This window comes from Zootoca vivipara, chromosome 1 (assembly GCF_965207765.1).
Source record: "Zootoca vivipara chromosome 1, rZooViv2.hap1.1, whole genome shotgun sequence".
Taxonomy (NCBI): Eukaryota; Metazoa; Chordata; class Lepidosauria; order Squamata; family Lacertidae; genus Zootoca; species Zootoca vivipara.
In genome coordinates this window covers 130,896,943-130,913,569 of record NC_142582.1, presented here as the reverse complement: position 1 = coordinate 130,913,569, position 16,627 = coordinate 130,896,943, and the positions used below count along the sequence as shown (strand labels likewise).

Here is a 16,627-nt window from a genome sequence, read left to right as displayed (position 1 = left end):
AGGAACCTGTATCTGTTTCAAGTAGTGTGTGATTGCATTTGCTCTCGCGTCTCTCTTAACTTGCCTGCTTTTGAAATATTCCTTTTGACAAAGACTGTTCTATTTTGTTTTGTTTACCTTTTTTTACTCTATATAAAGTACATTGATAGCATCGTATTAAAAAAACACACAATTTGTCAAGGAGGAATGCCTCTTACTTTCCAAGTGGGAACATAAAGCGTAAATGGGAAGAAATGGAATACCTAGGAGGTGGGTTTTTGTGCATAGGCATCTCGTTTTGCAGCCGCAAGCTATTAAGCACTGCTTCTTTACAGCCTTCCTTGAAATAAATGCAGATTGGAATACGGTAACCAGTTGCACAGTGAATTGACTCCCGTGTGAGCTGCAGGGTGGTTGTGCAGAAGCAGCTGGCTTCCTTAGAATCGCAGCAGGCTTTCTTGGTGGCAGTTGGATTCCAGTTGTCGTTGTCCTTCAGGCTTCAGTGCTATCACACACCTGTTCCAGGCTACAGGCTTTTGCCTGGGTTTTTAGTTTAGAGGAAAGGCAAGTACGAGGCAACATGATAGAAGTTTATAAAATTATGCATGACGTGGAGAAAAGGAGTAGAGATAAGTTGTTCTCTCAAAACACTAGAACTCAGAGAAGCTGAAAGTTGGAAGACTTGGGACAGATCAAAGAAAGGGCTTTTTCACGCACCACACAGTCAAACTACAGAACTCTCTCCTCTAGGAGGCAGTGATCACTACCACCCTGGGTGGCTTTAAAAGAGGATGGCACAAATTCATGGAGGAGAGGGAGAGCAATGGCTACTAGCCAGGATAGCTATTCTCTGCCTCCACAGTTGGAGACAGCGTTGCTTCTGAATGCCCGTTACTGGCAAATGATTGGTTACTGTGAGAACCGGATGCTGGAGTAAATGGGCCATTGCCTGATCCAGCAGGCTGTTCTTACGTTCTTATGTGTTCTGCATAAAAACCCTCTTTGTGCTGTAATAGAGCAATTTATGCACCAATTTAAAACACTTGTACAGTTTCATCTGCAGTGTTCAGCAGATGTCCTAAGGCAGGGACTGTGTGTGTGTGTGTGTGTGTGTGTGTGTGTGTGTGTGTATGTGTGTGTGTGTTTTCACTAAAATCCAAAGCTCTGTAAAACACAAAGTGCAAAGCATATGTAGAATTAAATAGCAGCCTGCTTCTGAGCCCATTCTAAGCCTAGGAATTTATTTTCAGTAATGCAGCGGAACTAAGCTCAAAGCCCTTTCATAGAATCCAACCTGGTAAAACACTCAGAGGGTGTGGACCAGTGTCTCCAGAGGGAGAGTCCAGAGCCTAGAGAGGCTTGGAGGGCTGTATTCTGGGCCCAAGGCATGAGATTCCTCACCCCTGATGTCTTTAAGCTGAGCAAGTGTCTCCCACTCCCAGCTTGCATTCTCCATCTGTAAAATGAAAGTAATGGTGACTTTCCTCACGGTATTGTTAGAAAAAATAGTTTACAATCCTTATATGTTATTGGATTTACAGCAGTGAATAAGAACTATGCTTCAAAAGAAACACTGCTGCAGGTGGGTGTGGTATTTTGGCTGTCCAGGTGTTGCTAAACTACAACTCCCAGCAGCCCCCGCATACAAGGCTAATAGCCAGGGGTGATGGGAGTTGTAGTTCAGCAAAGGATTTCCCCACACCTACACTAGTGTGTTCTTCTAGTGGTGGTAAAATTCAGTTTCAGCTGTTCATTGCTTCCAATATGGCCATGCTTAGTTTGATCTCTAACAACCCTCCTGTGTTGTATAAGGGGCTCAGAAATGCATATACATTTCTGTAAAGAGCTGCAAACTGAAAAGCCACCTCTGGCTTGATCTAAAAGAACCCCAAAATTTATTTAGAATATGAGAGCAACGGTGGCTGAGGACTTAAGTTCAGTATTTGTTCAGCTGTGAATAGGCAGCAGCAGCAAGGGTGGATTCTAAGAAGCAATGAACAGCTGAAACTGAATTATTAAGGTTGGTCTTGGGGCGGTCTGTTCCATGGCGTCGGGGGTTGGGGGTCGGGGAGGTGGGTGGCCTTGGGTCGGCCTGGTCCTTTGTGGGGACGCAATCTCTGGTACGGGCGAGGGCTCAATTGCGGCCTACTCCGTTGACGGTCCGGGATGGGGATTGGCCTGGTCTCGTGGTGGGCGTGGTCTATGGGGCAGGTTGTGTGTCGGGGTGGTGGGGGTTGATGGGGAGTGGGCGGGATTGTGGAAGTATGTTTGTCGTGTGTGAGTTAGATGTCCACTGGAGGACGCAATTTTTTTCTTACAATAATCCAGGTTTTTCACCTGTCCTAGGTGAGTTCTATCCAAAGGTAGTGCATGGAAACACTCCCGTAGGGAAATGTGAGGTTGTGGCCAAATTTGAGAATGATCGGTTAAGCGGTTTTGGAGAACATTGTGCTTTAACAAACATGGACCTTCTACATTTTTAACAAACATGGACCTTCTACATATACATATACATACATACATATACATACATACATATATATATATATATATATATATATATATATATATATATGCGCATTCAATAATCTACAGGTTTTGTTGGAATTGATCAGTGTTATTTTACTACAAATTAATAAAATATTCTGTTAAAAGAGAAAATATTTTCCCCCGCTGCTTCTGTCCTATTAAATACTTGTGACACAAAATTGGCTATACACTTGTGAGTGTATAGTACAAGTTCCTTTAAAAAACAGCAGATTGGAGGTGCAAAATTTCCAAATGATCTGAAGCTAATATGAACACCCAGAAGTTAAATAGATTTAAACTTATTGGAGCAATGGCAGCACCATCTTAATGATTCACCTGGGAAGCCAGCTCTCCGAATTTCGACTTCTGCTGTTAATAGGACCCTGGATCCTCTACTGCAAACAGAATAATTTTCTTTATTTAAGGAAGGTTTAATGTTAATGTTAGTGTTGGACTAGACTATCCAAGCAAACTCTAGCGAAACTCTAGTGAAGCTTTCAGTTCTCTTGAGTGGAAGCAAAATGAACTTAGAGAATTCCAACCCTTAAGGGTCTCAAGAGGCAAAATTTCTCACCCCCACCTTGTAGAAGAAGTATCACAGTCTACCTTCTGCCTACCCCTATCCTAAGGCACATACTTGCCTTATTGATCTCCCCAATTGCAGTAGGTGGGTCGCTGCATAAAGGAGGCTTAAACCAGGCTTTTAAATTTAACACAGAATAATGGCAAATATTCTAAAACTCTGAAGAATGAGCCTCGCAACACATGTATAGCGAGAGGTTATAAGAAGCTGACCACAAAGAGATTGTGCAGCTTAGACTCTCATGAACTATTTTAAGAAGAGTTGGTTTTGAGCCTGGGGAGCCACATGCTGAAATCCAGGCAGCCGTGTTTGTTTCTCAGAGTTCAGCCGAGAAGGGGGAAACTTTTTACTGCTCATTTCTGAAGTGGTAAAGTCCTCATGCCGTGACTCCATCATCATCTTCGTTTCACACGGAGAGTTTCTGTGCGACGTGCAGCTTTTACATGAAAAAGTGAAAATTCGGCCTGTTTTTCAAGAGTTCTGCTATCCTGTGTATTAACTCAGTTGTGTTTAGGTGAAAACTAACTGCTACAAATGGCTCCCTGCACAAAGCTGTATTGACATATAAGGATTTTTATACATTTAGAAATAAGCATCTTACACACACACCCCAAAATAAAATGCAGTAAAAAAGAAGAAGAAGAAGAAGAAGGAAAGGCAAAACTATTTCCACTTTCCAGTGTTCTGGATAATGTTTGCAAAGGCACTGAGATAATTGCCAAGCAAGGGGAGTAATGAATGGACTACTTCATTTCCTTCCATTGCGTGTATAGGCAAAAGATGACGAAGCAGGAGTTTTTTATTTCCTCCCTTGTCAGATACAAGTAATACTGCTCATCTTAGCCAAGTCCTCATTTTCCTGGAGGACTGGGTGGAAATGGACTTACCTGGCCTGACAACAGTCTGCTCTAATTTCACAGCACTGATTTTCCAACATTGGCTCTTGGTGTTAAAAACACTGTTACAGGCATGTGCTATTGATCTTTTAGATTTCTTCTGTTTTGCACTGTCACTTGATGCACATTGCCATAATAAAATTACTGCCTGTAGGCTTTATTTTACTGTTTCACCTGGCATCCGGTGTACAGTTCAGACCTCTTCACATGTGTCATGTGCTCAGTTACACCCTTGGACATCTCAACCTCTCTGCCTGTTTTTCACCCTTGCTATTCTTTAATTTCTGCTTCTTTCTGTGTCTCCATCTTACCTTCTGACTTCCTTTCTTTCCTTCTCTGTAGGCTCTGATGTTCTTTACATCGGCCCAGTGAAAGGTGAGCCGCATGTGGGTAGGATTTCATCTCCTGTGACTTTCCTTTTGACTGTTTTCCTACCTCTAATCTACACGAGTCTGAAAATCCTAATGCAACAGGACGTTCTTAGTGTTTTGTTCTACTTGCAGAGCATGGAAATGCGGTTCTGGGTTGTCTTTTCCCATTGAGCAATTATTTAGGTGGCATAGTAATATTAAATCAAAATACAGTTTTGATTTTTAACATCATATCAGAAGCACGACCCTAGAAGCATCAGTTACTTACAGTCCTGCAAGCAGTATCTGCTTTATGATAATGTGAAGTACAGATTCACAGATCATGGTGGTGGAAATGTATGAACTCCAGTGAGCATCTTGAGATGCAAGTTCTTGCTTTTTGTGGTATGCTGGAAATGGGAGCCAAATTTGCCTGTCACTCACATTCCTGTGCCCCCTGCTCCTTGCAACACTTAAATCTCTTTGCGGAACTCTTCGCTTATCTATTTGTCTATTTGTTCTTCCTTCAGTGAAACAAAATGCTATCTTTTATTCTAATGATAACTTTGCTCTACTTCTCTTCTCTCAAATTAGGAAGCATTTATTCAAGCCCAGGGCTTTATAGCAAAACCATGACGCCAACTTACGATTCACACGATGGGAGCCCTTTGTCGCCAACTTCAGCTTGGTTTGGAGATAGTGCTTTATCAGAAGGGAATCCAGGTATACTTGCCGTCAGCCAGCCCATCACCTCACCAGAAATCTTAGCCAAAATGTATAAACCGCAGGCGCTTCTGGATAAGGCCAAGATCAACCAGGGGTAGGTTTTAAAAGCTTATTTAAGCAGCTTATATTTTGAAGAAGAAGAAAGTCATTTGAAATGACTAAGCCAGCACTTTCTTTGTGTGTTGGGCAGGTGGCTGGATTCTTCAAGGTCACTTATGGAGCAGGATGTGAAGGAGAATGAAGCCTTACTTCTTCGGTTTAAGTACTACAGCTTCTTTGATTTGAATCCTAAGGTACAATGCTATGTGTGCTGGGATATCTACCACAGGATTTTCAGTGTCTGTGATGGAGAGACAAAAAAGGGCATGCATGGCATGTGTGCTGTAAGGAGGGGAAACTCAGTAATACTGCACAGGCTTGACGGCTCTGCAATTCTTGCCTGGTTAGAAGCTGAATCCATACCAATAGCATGGTTGTGCTTCATGTTCTAGAGAGGAAACTCTGATTCTGCATATGGATTTAATTAAGCTATTGGAATAATTTAGTATGTGTCTTGTGAAAATCAAATGTTTATTTTTCCAATATTCGGGCTAGCAATGATTTTTGACCCTTTGGGGGCATAACTGAAGTGACAGGAGGCTAGGCGGGGGGGGGGGGAATGGAGAGTGATTTTGAATTAGACAAACAAAAACATGTAGCTTCGGGAAGACTAGGAAAGGTATTATTTGCTGGTCTCCCTCTCCTTATGGGGTTGGAAATTGGAACAGTCTTTATCTGCCCAGACTTTTGCAGCACTGTTAGGTAATGAATGACTGTTTGGTGACACTACTTCCATCCTACTTGTATCTGGAAGCACCACTAGTTAAACAGTGTTGATAGAACAAAGACAAAAGGCTTAATTGCAAATGAGGCTGGAAAATGTGTAGGATTGGGCAAACAATTTGAGCAGATTTGGGATAGCTGGTTTCTTTGTGATGTCTTTCCTTTATAATAATAATAAATAATAATAAATTTTTATTTATACCCCGCCCTCCCCAGTCAATAACCGGGCTCAGGGCGGCTCACACCAACAAAACCACAATAAAACATAAAAACAATTAATTAAAATACAGATTAAAATACAGTATTAAAATTTAAAATGCAGCCTCATTTCAAGTAGTCTATAAATCCAGGCCATGAGGGAGGAAAACACAGGGGTCAGGCTAAGTCCAACCCAAAGGCCAGGCGGAACAGCTCTGTCTTGCAGGCCCTGCGGAAAGATGACAAATCCCGCAGGGCCCTGGTCTCCTGGGAAAGAGCGTTCCAAGTTGGGGCCAATACTGAAAAGGCCCTGGCTCTAGTAGAGGCCATTCTAGCCACCTTATGGCTCGGGATCTCCAAAGTATTGTTGTTTGTGGACCTTAAGATCCTCCGCGGGGCATACCAGGAGAGGCGGTCCCGTAGGTACGAGGGTCCCAAGCCGCATAGGGCTTTAAAGGTCAAAACCAGCACCTTAAACCTGATCCTGTACTCCACCGGGAGCCAGTGCAGCTGGTAAAGCACTGGATGAATGTGATTCCACGGCCGGGACCCTCGTACCTACGAGCACTGAGGGTGACGAGTGGCTGGAGATATACTAGCTCCTTAGTGGGGTGTAAGTTTTCATCTGCCATATGCAAGCTCTGGTATTTCAGACTGACACAGCAAATAGAAACGAAGACATTCAAAAGCCTTAATGATTTGACAGAATTTTATTACTTGATTACAAAAAGCTATGTGCTATAATCCTTAAGCAGGGTCCTGTACAAATGATATGGTCATGTCCCCATAGTATGATGCGATCAGAATCAACCAACTCTATGAGCAGTCGAAATGGGCTATTCTTTTGGAAGAAATAGAGTGCACAGAGGAGGAAATGATGATGTTTGCAGCATTGCAGGTGAGTGGAGATGCTGTAGGTCTAAATCTCTGAACTTTTAATCTTAACGACACCTTTCTCTAGAAAGTATTGGTGCCTTTAACATGCTGACTGAGCTTTGTGTCTTGCCCTATATTTCTTTAGGAGCTAGAATGGTTTGTTCTGACAGATATTGGCTTCTTCCCCATTTTTTAGGGTTTACTTGAATCTTTTTAGGTGATTTCAAAATCATTTTCCTCCTTGTTATGTCTCAAGCAAAGGAATTTGGATTCTTTTTCACAAACATGTTTGTATCCATCTTTCCTTTTTTTGTTGGCTTTTAAGCAAATAACAAGTACATTAGGTTACTGAACCACAGGGTTCTGGCACTGAGCCTCTCAAACAGCTGGTGATAATCCCTGGGTTTCCCAAAAATACATTCTACCCTCCTTCTCTAGAATAGGACACAATTTGCCATTTTTGGCACACGCAATACAGCACATATAAACAGATTTAATGCCAACTCAAGTCCTCATCACACTGTATTCCCTTGAAGGGGGCATCACATAATTATTATTTCAAGTGGGGGCATTCTCCTGTATCTGTCCTTTGTATCTGATATGCTGCCTGGCTCTTTCAAAGATATGTTTCCAGAGTGGTTTAACAATCAATTTATTTCCCCAGGAAACTCTGGAAACTGTAGTTCTGTGTGGGAAATAGACCACAGCTATTGTGCAGGAATAAACCTAAGGTTGTAAGGCCTAACATTTATGTTTGAGACCTTCAGGTAACTTGTTAAGAGATACCTATAATACTGACAGAGCTACAGTTCCCAGACATCCCTGGGAAAGTGGGATTACTAAACCACACTGAGATTTTTATCTCTGTGAGGTGGTCTCCTAAAACCTCTCAGCTCCCTTAACTTAACTACATTCCCCAGAATTCTTGGGGGGGTGGGGGGAAGCCATTACTTTTTGTAGTGGTTTGATACTTCTTCATATTTGTACTGCAGACGAGACCCTGGGCATGCCCATTAACTTCAGGGGGTTTATTCTGAGTAGGACTATGTTAAATACCTCTGTAAATTGGTAGTTGCAATTTGCCATCTTCTGGAAGTAGAATTGGTCTTATAAGTGACACACACTTATAAGATCACCAAGGTCTGAACAGATCACAAAGGTTTTGGTACCTTTTGGTTTTGCCAATATAAATTGGAGAGCTTCAAGTAGAGAAGCAGTTTAGCACTACCCAGTAATTATTATTATTTATTATTTATACCCCGCCCATCTGGTTGGGTTTCCCCCACCACTCTGGGCGGCTTCCAACAAAGATTAAAATACATTAAAATATCACAGATTAAAAACTTCCCTAAACAGGGCTGCCTTTAGGTGTTTTCTAAATGTCAGGTAGTTGTTTATCTCCTTGACCTCTGATGGGCTCTTCACAGGAAAATGTCAGGCCTGAATGTTACCTTGCAGAAAAAGCTACTCCTCCCCACCCACCCTAGGAGCTCTTTTGAGGATTTGGTTATGGCAATCTTCTCTTAGCCGAAGTGCGGTTTTATTTACAGTAGTCTTTATTTGGCTCTTTACTCCTTTCTTGCAGTACCACATCAATAAGCTGTCCATCATGTCATCAGAAAACCACTTGAACAACAGTGACAAAGAGGTTGATGAAGTTGATGCTGCCCTTTCTGACCTGGAGATTACTCTGGAAGGTGGGAAGACATCCACAATTCTGGTAAGAGCAGGAAGTGGGAGCTTCAGTCTTGACCTAAAGAGCACATCTCTGCCAAAGCAATGGGGCTGGCAATCTGGAAGAAAACATGCAATCGAGTGGATAGACCTAAATGAACATTTTGAGAGCAGCTCAGTGAGAAACAGACATCTCACAGTGAAGAAACAGGCAAAAGTCTTATGCAGTTTTATAACTGTAATTCAGAGATGGGAACCTGTGTTCCTCCAAATATTGCTGCATCATCCCTGACATGTGGAGGGGCACAGGCTCCATATCTCTGTTGTAATGCCACCGATCATCTACAGTGGATGGGCAGACTCTCAACAGAGAGCAGGCCAGCAGCTCCCTCTAGCAAACTGTCAGAGTGGAACAAGAAGCGAGACACCTGGATCCCCTTGCAAGAGTCACCATTGAATCAGCCATCTCCTGCTTTCTTTTCTTCTTTCTCTTGCAGACCTGTTGTGATGCAGTTAGCCAGAAATGCATTCCATGCGAAATTTTCTCCTGCACAAGTGTTGTTGCAATGGGTGGAAGTTCTGCACCAGTCGTGTTTTTGCACAACTCCATTAGTTTCAATGAAACTTGCGCAGGAGACTTTTGCACTTAGGAATTAAGTTGCTCCCAGTAAACACTGCAGATCAGAAATTTGATGCAAGAGCACAAGTCTCTTCTGGGTTCATTTATACAGCCCAGCGTCATTAAAGAGTGCTTATTCTGAGAGGCCCAGCATTGCCAAGGAATCCCAAGCACGTCATTCTGCCAAGCACATCCCTTGTGGACCAACTTGGATTGTTTATAGGTTGCAGAGTCTCTGGAACTGCAAATTTCACCCTCCAGAGATGAGCATCTTGCTCTCAAACACAATTTTTTACATGATTGCTTATGCTGAGATGCAACACAAGTCTTTGATGTTGCCTATCTTTCAACTTGGTTCGGTCTCTCATCTCAGCCTTTTAAAATTTGTAAACAAATCAGAGGAAGGATATCAAGATTACTGTGTAAAACAGGAGAATCTGCAGAAGTTTTAATGGAAGTTACCCATTTATCCCTGCTGCCTGTGATGTAAGGATCTCGTCCTTTTTAGATTATGGAACATACCTGTTAAAACTTTCCTATTCTAGCACAGGGGTTCTTTCCTTTTCCCCATTTCTTTCCAGCAAGCCACTTAAATGCCAACTGAGCAGTGTGAAGTGGGACTCATTCTTGTCTTGGGCATGGGGCCAGACGGATTCAGTACAAAGAGCTGGGGGTCTCTTAGAGAGGCCCAGGCAAGGAGAAACAAGCAAAGTGCAGCGGAAATCAAGCCGTTACCTATCGACTTGCAGCAGAGTTAATCAAAAGAAAAATAACAGAGAGCCACAGAGACATCAACATAATACATAAATAATGTGGGGTATATGGAGCTCACCATATAGTATTCCTCATGTTGAGTAGTCTGAGGCACAAAAACTGGATGGTGTGGCAAGGTGATAAGGAGCTCCACAAGAGGAGGTGTGCAGCAGGTGTAGAGAGAACACTAATGGGTCCAATTGGCAAACGGGCGTGGCAAGCCAAAGTCCATAAGGTGGCAGCAGTATATTCAAATTTGGCATTTCACTTTAGAGCTTTGAATTTATGTTAATCTATCATTGCAAGGTACCAGTACTGAGGAAGCCCGACCAGGGCGAAACAAGGAACGTACCCAGGAACCTTGTCTTGTTTATGGACATTGTTTTTTGCAGCACCTGGTACCAATTGAATATACTGCTGCCACCTTATGGACTTTGGCTTGCCACGCCCGTTTGCCAATTGGACCCATTAGTGTTCTCTCTACACCTGCTGCACACCTCTTGTGGTACTCTTTGACTATCTCATTTATTTTGGACTGAGTCCTTATCAGCATTTTAAGTTTGGGGATGTGCCTTCGCTTGTTGATGTATGTTGTTCTCATTTGAATGAAAAAAAAAATTGAACCTAATTTTGTATAACGTCCTGAATATTCCATTATAGCCAGTTACGTATGTGTATATCTTAACTGAGCTCGTAACGAAGGTTTGTGTTGTAATCTTGATAAGGAGCTCCAGGCATCCATGGGCAGACCTTGGTAATACAGCGCCCTGAGCGAGGTCAAAATGTGATGCGCTCCCCCCCCCTGCACGCGCCCTTGCACTGCCTTCCCCAAGCTAGGTAAGCGAGCTTTGGGAAGGAAGCGCAAGGGCTCTGACAGAGTCCTAGAGCTGTCCCACCTCCTTCCCAAAGCAGGGCAAGCACTTACCAGGCTTTGAGAAGGCGGGCACCCCTTCGACTTGGCACCCAGTGGAGGGGGGGGGGCTGGTTGCGCTTCCCTAAATCAGGCACTGAACCATTCACCCAGTTCATCAGTTCGCTGCTGAGTTTCCATAGTTTGTTCTTTATGGGAGGATACAATTTAAAGGCAGGCACATGTTTTCCTGAAGACTCATTTGAAATGATCCCTGCTCTTTCTGTTGCTGTAAAGTTTCTGCCTCCACTGGGAAGACTCATCTCAGACACTGAGAGCTCTTCCTACAGAAGCATGTGCATATTTGGACAGATGGGGAAAGGAAATTAGCTGTTGGCTAAGCAAAGCTCTGCATGGAACTCTGGAATTCCTTTGTCTTGAAATACAAGACCCATTGGAATCTGTGTCCATTCAGTTCTGCAGGTTTGAGGAATGCCCATTCCAGTAAAGGCAGGATTCTATTGGCCTGAGCTTCTGATTCCTCAGCAGCTGAAAGAGAAGGAGCTGTGTATGGTGCCCAAGGGCAGAGGAGTGGATTGGAAGACATTTATAGCTTTGGAGGCACAGCTGCCATTCTCTGTTGCAAAGCAACGTTCACTCAATGACAAGTCATCAGCTGTGGGGGGCTGACCTCAGTCTGGAATGGTCTACGTTTTTGCTAGATTCCCACGAGTCCTTCTCAGGCATTAATGCCTGAAGAGGAAATATCAGTGTGTTGGGGGCATGGAGTGGAACATGCTGGCCCCACCCCCAAGGTTCGCATCCCTGCCCACTCACCCCATACATTTCCATGTTGAGCAGGGAAGTTCTGAAGGGGCTCCCAGTTGAGCAGAGACTTCTACAGCTGCAGGCAGAAGGCCCACTTCAAACCCTCCTTGCTCAAATAAAGAAGGTCTGGGACTAAATTAGTGGGGCTGGGCCACATGGTTGCCACCACATGCAACCCTGGACCTTCTACACATGAGGAGATTTTCCCCTTAGCACATCACCTGAACAGGCCATTGATCTTGTTTTAAAAGGCAAGAGATAATATTTTAACATGGACTAGGTATGCATAAATAAAATTATTCTGAGCCTACGCAGTTCCCCCTAGTCCAGCATTCCTTGCAAGAATTGCAGGTGAACCATGGTATGTTGGTCAGTGGATTAAAGTCTTTATATCTGCCCACCACCCCAGCCTTAAGAATTGATAGTCAACCTACAACATGGGGTGCTGTGGTAAAATTGGGAGCTTGTGGCACTCCTGCACAAGAGCAGCAGGGCCCATCAAATATAACACCCAACAGACTTCACACTTACTGTGCTTTCTTCTGCTCCTTGGGTCATTAGAATACAGCAGTGGTTTCATATTGTATTGCAGAAAACCCCGGCAATTCTTTAGTGAGAAGATCACTTATGGGAGCTTGACTCTTAGAATCGCTTGTAGTAAGTAAGCTGCCAATATAAAGGCCCACAACTATGTTGGGAAGTTAGGTGTGCACCGTTCAAGAGGCCTGGTCCATGTGCCGGGGCTTCTCAGCAGGCAAGCTGGTGTGGAGAAGGGGGGGGGTAAAGGACCCCTGACTGTTAAGTCCAGTCACGGACGACTCTGGGGTTGCGGCACTCAACTCGCTTTACTGGCCGAGGGAGCCAGCGTTTGTCCCCAGACAGTTTTTCCGGGTCATGTGGCCAGCATGACTAAGACGCTTCTGGCGAAACCAGAGCAGCGCACGGAAACGCCGTTTACTTTCCCGCCGGAGTGGTACCTATTTATCTACTTGCAATTTGACGTGCTTTTGAACTGCTAGGTTGGCAGGAGCTGGGACCGAGCAACGGGAGTTCACCCGTTGCAGGGATTTGAACCGCCGACCTTCTGATCGGCAACCCCTAGGCTCAGTGGTATGACTATAATGCTGTACTGCACTGGAAAGTTAAATAGGAGCCTGTCTTTCTTGTTTGAAAGCATCTGAAAAAAACCAGACCATTTAGCCTCTCCAAAGATCTACAGCAACAGATTTTTCTAGCTTGCTATCCATAGCTAGAAAGTCCTTGAAGTTTTGTTGCTATATTTGTTTTTTTTTAATTGAATTAGGTCTTTTCTTGTTCCTCCTCCTCAAGCAAGGATACTGCCTTTTTGAAGCAACCCTGCAACCATTTTAATAAGCTGAATCACCAAAGCATTTTCCCTCCCCATCCTTCCCCTCCCAGTACTGATTCTTGTTTCTGGCACATGAAACACACAATGGCTGATGTCTTGTTTTCAGGGTGACATCACTTCGATCCCGGAGCTTGCCGACTTCATTAAAGTCTTCAAGTAAGTATTGGCTGGAAATCCTGGGAGCGCAGCAAAGATCAGCGAACCTTAATGATAAAAATTGTAATGTGTCTTTCCTAGAATCTCTAGGGCTCCCTCCGCTTGGCTTTGAAACCTGAAGCAGCTTCTACCACGTATACTTAGGAAGTAGATTTATTTCAAATGTTACAGATGGCTTAAACATCTTAGGCACTCTGCCCCTGGGTTTATTTTCACTGCCAGGCCAGGGCTTCACAACTAAGAGTATCTTTGAGTATGTTTATTACCCATCTATGTGCTCATGAAGTTCAAGACAGGTACTGGAGTAATATTTCAAGCTATGCAATAATAACCGCATCTAATCTCTGCACGCTGATCAGGTTCACATACCTATGACAAACTTAGTTGGTCTCTAAGGTGCTACTGGAAGGATTTTTTTATTTTGTTTGTGTACTTCCACTTAGGGGAATTAAGTGATTTGAAGTGTATGAAAACATCATTTGTGCTGATTGATTTGGTACCTGCAATTCATCCCTCAGTGCTAAATAAATGATGCCAGAATTGTATATACGTCTATGCGTGAAGTGACCCATTGTTCGAATTTATGGGTTGAATCCAATGCTGGTCCTACTCAGAGTTGACCCATTTGAATTAATGGCCCTTAATGAGTCATTTCCATTCAGTTCAGTGGGTCTGCTCTAAACTGGGAATAGCACTGGGTGCAGCCAATGGCTTCCATATTGGAGATAAGAACTGCAGAATGGTTTGAGACCCAGCATCTTACGTTTTAGATAACTGGTTCAGGTCCTTTACTACTCCTTAGATCAGTAGCTGGTGCTGAAATGTTTTCTGTGACGGAGTTAACCCTGGCAGCCATCCCAGCTGCCCTAAAATTAGGGACTGTTGCGTAGCTTCAAATATCACTCCAGTACCTTCCTTGGACTTCATGAGCACATAGATGGATAATAAACAAGCTTGATTCCAGCCAGTTTGCTCTATTTAAGCTGCCAGAAAACACCAGCTTTAGGCTAGCTGTGCTATTCTTTAGTCAGATTTATTTTGATTTTTAAATAAGGCTTTTTATTTGGAGGGGGGAGGAAGAGTATTATCTTGGATCAGGGCATGTGGAAACTGGAAACAGTTGTGTCTGGACTTTGACTAATGTCTTGGCAGCCTTAATCGTCTATTGCAAGCTAATACCCACCATACTCTGGACATGACAGGAATTCAGGAATTGGTTGTATGTGTAATATAGCAAGGTATGTAGAGGAAGTGGAGAACTGTTGTTTGCATGGCAACACATTAAAACGTGGGCTGCTTTCTGGGCTATCAGTGGTCCCTAGGAAGTCCTAGTCATCCTTGCAGTGTGTTGTAGGTAGCTGCTTCTCCATCTCCACCCCGATTCTTTTCATATTGTGGGGTGGGGAGAAGCTGAACTGCCTTTCCCTTTCGTTTCCTGGGCATTTCCTTTCATTGTAAACACCCTCAGGCAATCTGAGACATATCAGAGAGCTGCAGTTTTAAAGTGGAAGCCAGCGTGGTGCTGGCAGAATGTTAGGTTTAGATAACAAGGGGAACCTGGCTTCAAATGACCCCTTTTCTGTGAAACTTGCTGGGTGATGTGGCAAGTTGTATGCTCTCTTCTAAACTTAGCCCTCAGGATTGTTGCAAGGATATAACAGGCTAAACGCTTTTGAGTACAACACCCTAGAAAAAGAGTGCACTTGAAACCTGGCTTTTTTTTTTTTAAGTGAGAAGAAAAATATCAGGCAGGTCCCACTATAGATTTCTCAAAAGACCAGGGAGGGGTCTTTTGGGGCATGTGGAATGGGTAATCCTCCTTAAAAATTGCCAATAGGCCAGCATGGGGAAGAAGTAGGACCTTGTTTGGTGATAAAACATAAAGCTACACTGGAGAGCAGGAACTGGAGGCAAATGCCTAGGCCTCTGTTGAATCACAAGCACAATAAGAATAAACAGCAGCAACAGCAGCTGGCAAACATCCTGCCTTCCAAGAAACCTATCCACGTTGATTTATTACTCAAGCAGTTTCTGCACAACTGCAGCAGGGTTCTGGAATCTGCTGCTACTTTGCCTAGGGTGCTCTGGTTTGTGAGGGGCCTAGTCATTGCCAGCCCATGCAGATTACAAAAAAACCCACCAAAATACAAAAAAAACCCACACAGTTCAGTTGCGCCACATTTTCCAGGATAGGATTCATCAACCCGGTGCTCTCCTGCTCTTTCTGGACTGCAACTCCCATTTGCCTCGGCCAGCATGGCTGTTGAGATTTGATGGAGCCTGGAAAATGCAGTGCAACACATGACTATAGCTATGCGTTGCAGGGGAACTTCAGTGACTGTAGATACAGAGATATTTGCTTGCTTGCTTGCTTGCCACACTCACTCTGGGCAGCTGCCAACAGAAAGTAAAAACACAACACAACACCACACACTATGACTCAGAATCACAGAGACTTAGAATCATAGAATTGTAGAGTTGGAAGGGACCCCAAGGGTCATCTCGTTGTCTGGTACCTTCACACATTCACACTGAGGCTTATGCTGATGAGTTCCCCTCCAAAAGGTGGGTAGAAAAGAATATCAAGTCAATTTTGGGGGGGGGGGTAGCCGCATGGTTGACCTTTCATATGGAAGCCCCAGTTGGCTCGGGATGGTTACCTGTATGTAAGCAGGCAAGCTCATACCATTCCCCCGTCACATAATTCAGCATGGGTTCCTGATGAAAATATGAGCCAGGGCAATGTGTCCCTTTGGTATACAATAAGCCTGCAACTTAGCCAGAGGTTCCATTCTAGGGATCACGCCTAAAACCAAAATTGCTCATAGTCCAAACACATTGGGTTCAATGGTGGGTGGGATTGCCAAAGTTTTTTTCTGAGACCCTCCTCCATTTTTTGTTTTTGTTTTTTGCCGTGTGCATAAAGCTGAATAAAGCTCATAAAGTTAAATGCATGTAGGTTGCATCCTGTAATCTTCACAGGATTGGTGGGAGCCACTCTACATGGTTAGGCGGAGGTTATCATTCTGCCACCATTTCAGATTTAGTTTCTGGAGATCACTCTTGGACTTGAGCTGCATGCGATACATGCTGGGTACAAACGTGTTTTTTCCTCATATTCATATTAATTGCTAACAGGCCAAAGAAGCTGACGCTGAAGGGTTACAAGCAGTACTGGTGCACCTTCAAAGACACATCTATCTCCTGTTACAAGAGCAAAGAAGAATCTAATGGGACTCCGGCTCATCAGATGAATTTGAGAGGTAAGAAAAGGCAAGCAGGGTTTTTCTAAAATAGTTTTTTGATTGGATTTTTTTAAGAGAATTGAGGAATAAAGTCAAACAAAACAGAAAACTCTGTAATAGAACAAAGCAATACTTTCTGTGTGTACATTTATAGCAAGGGGGTGCGCGGAGATG

The 16,627-nt window shown here is 43.6% G+C and overlaps 1 protein-coding gene across 8 annotated transcripts in view; it reads left to right on the top strand.

Moving 5' to 3' along the window:
- The window catches only part of FERMT2 (FERM domain containing kindlin 2), a 94,434-nt gene that overhangs the window by 61,129 nt on the left and 16,678 nt on the right, over window positions 1-16,627 (top strand). For 4 of the 8 annotated variants that reach the window (XM_035098956.3, XM_088655930.1, XM_088655927.1 and 1 more), the window contains exons 5-11: window positions 4,330-4,362; window positions 4,932-5,157; window positions 5,254-5,356; window positions 6,874-6,981; window positions 8,545-8,679; window positions 13,159-13,208; window positions 16,347-16,471. In XM_035098956.3, the coding sequence (XP_034954847.1) occupies window positions 4,330-4,362; window positions 4,932-5,157; window positions 5,254-5,356; window positions 6,874-6,981; window positions 8,545-8,679; window positions 13,159-13,208; window positions 16,347-16,471 (780 nt within the window). The remainder of the gene's footprint in view (window positions 1-4,329; window positions 4,363-4,931; window positions 5,158-5,253; window positions 5,357-6,873; window positions 6,982-8,544; window positions 8,680-13,158; window positions 13,209-16,346; window positions 16,472-16,627) is intronic. The other 4 variants (XM_035099113.3, XM_035099036.3, XM_088655943.1 and 1 more) reach the window with 1 other exon arrangement.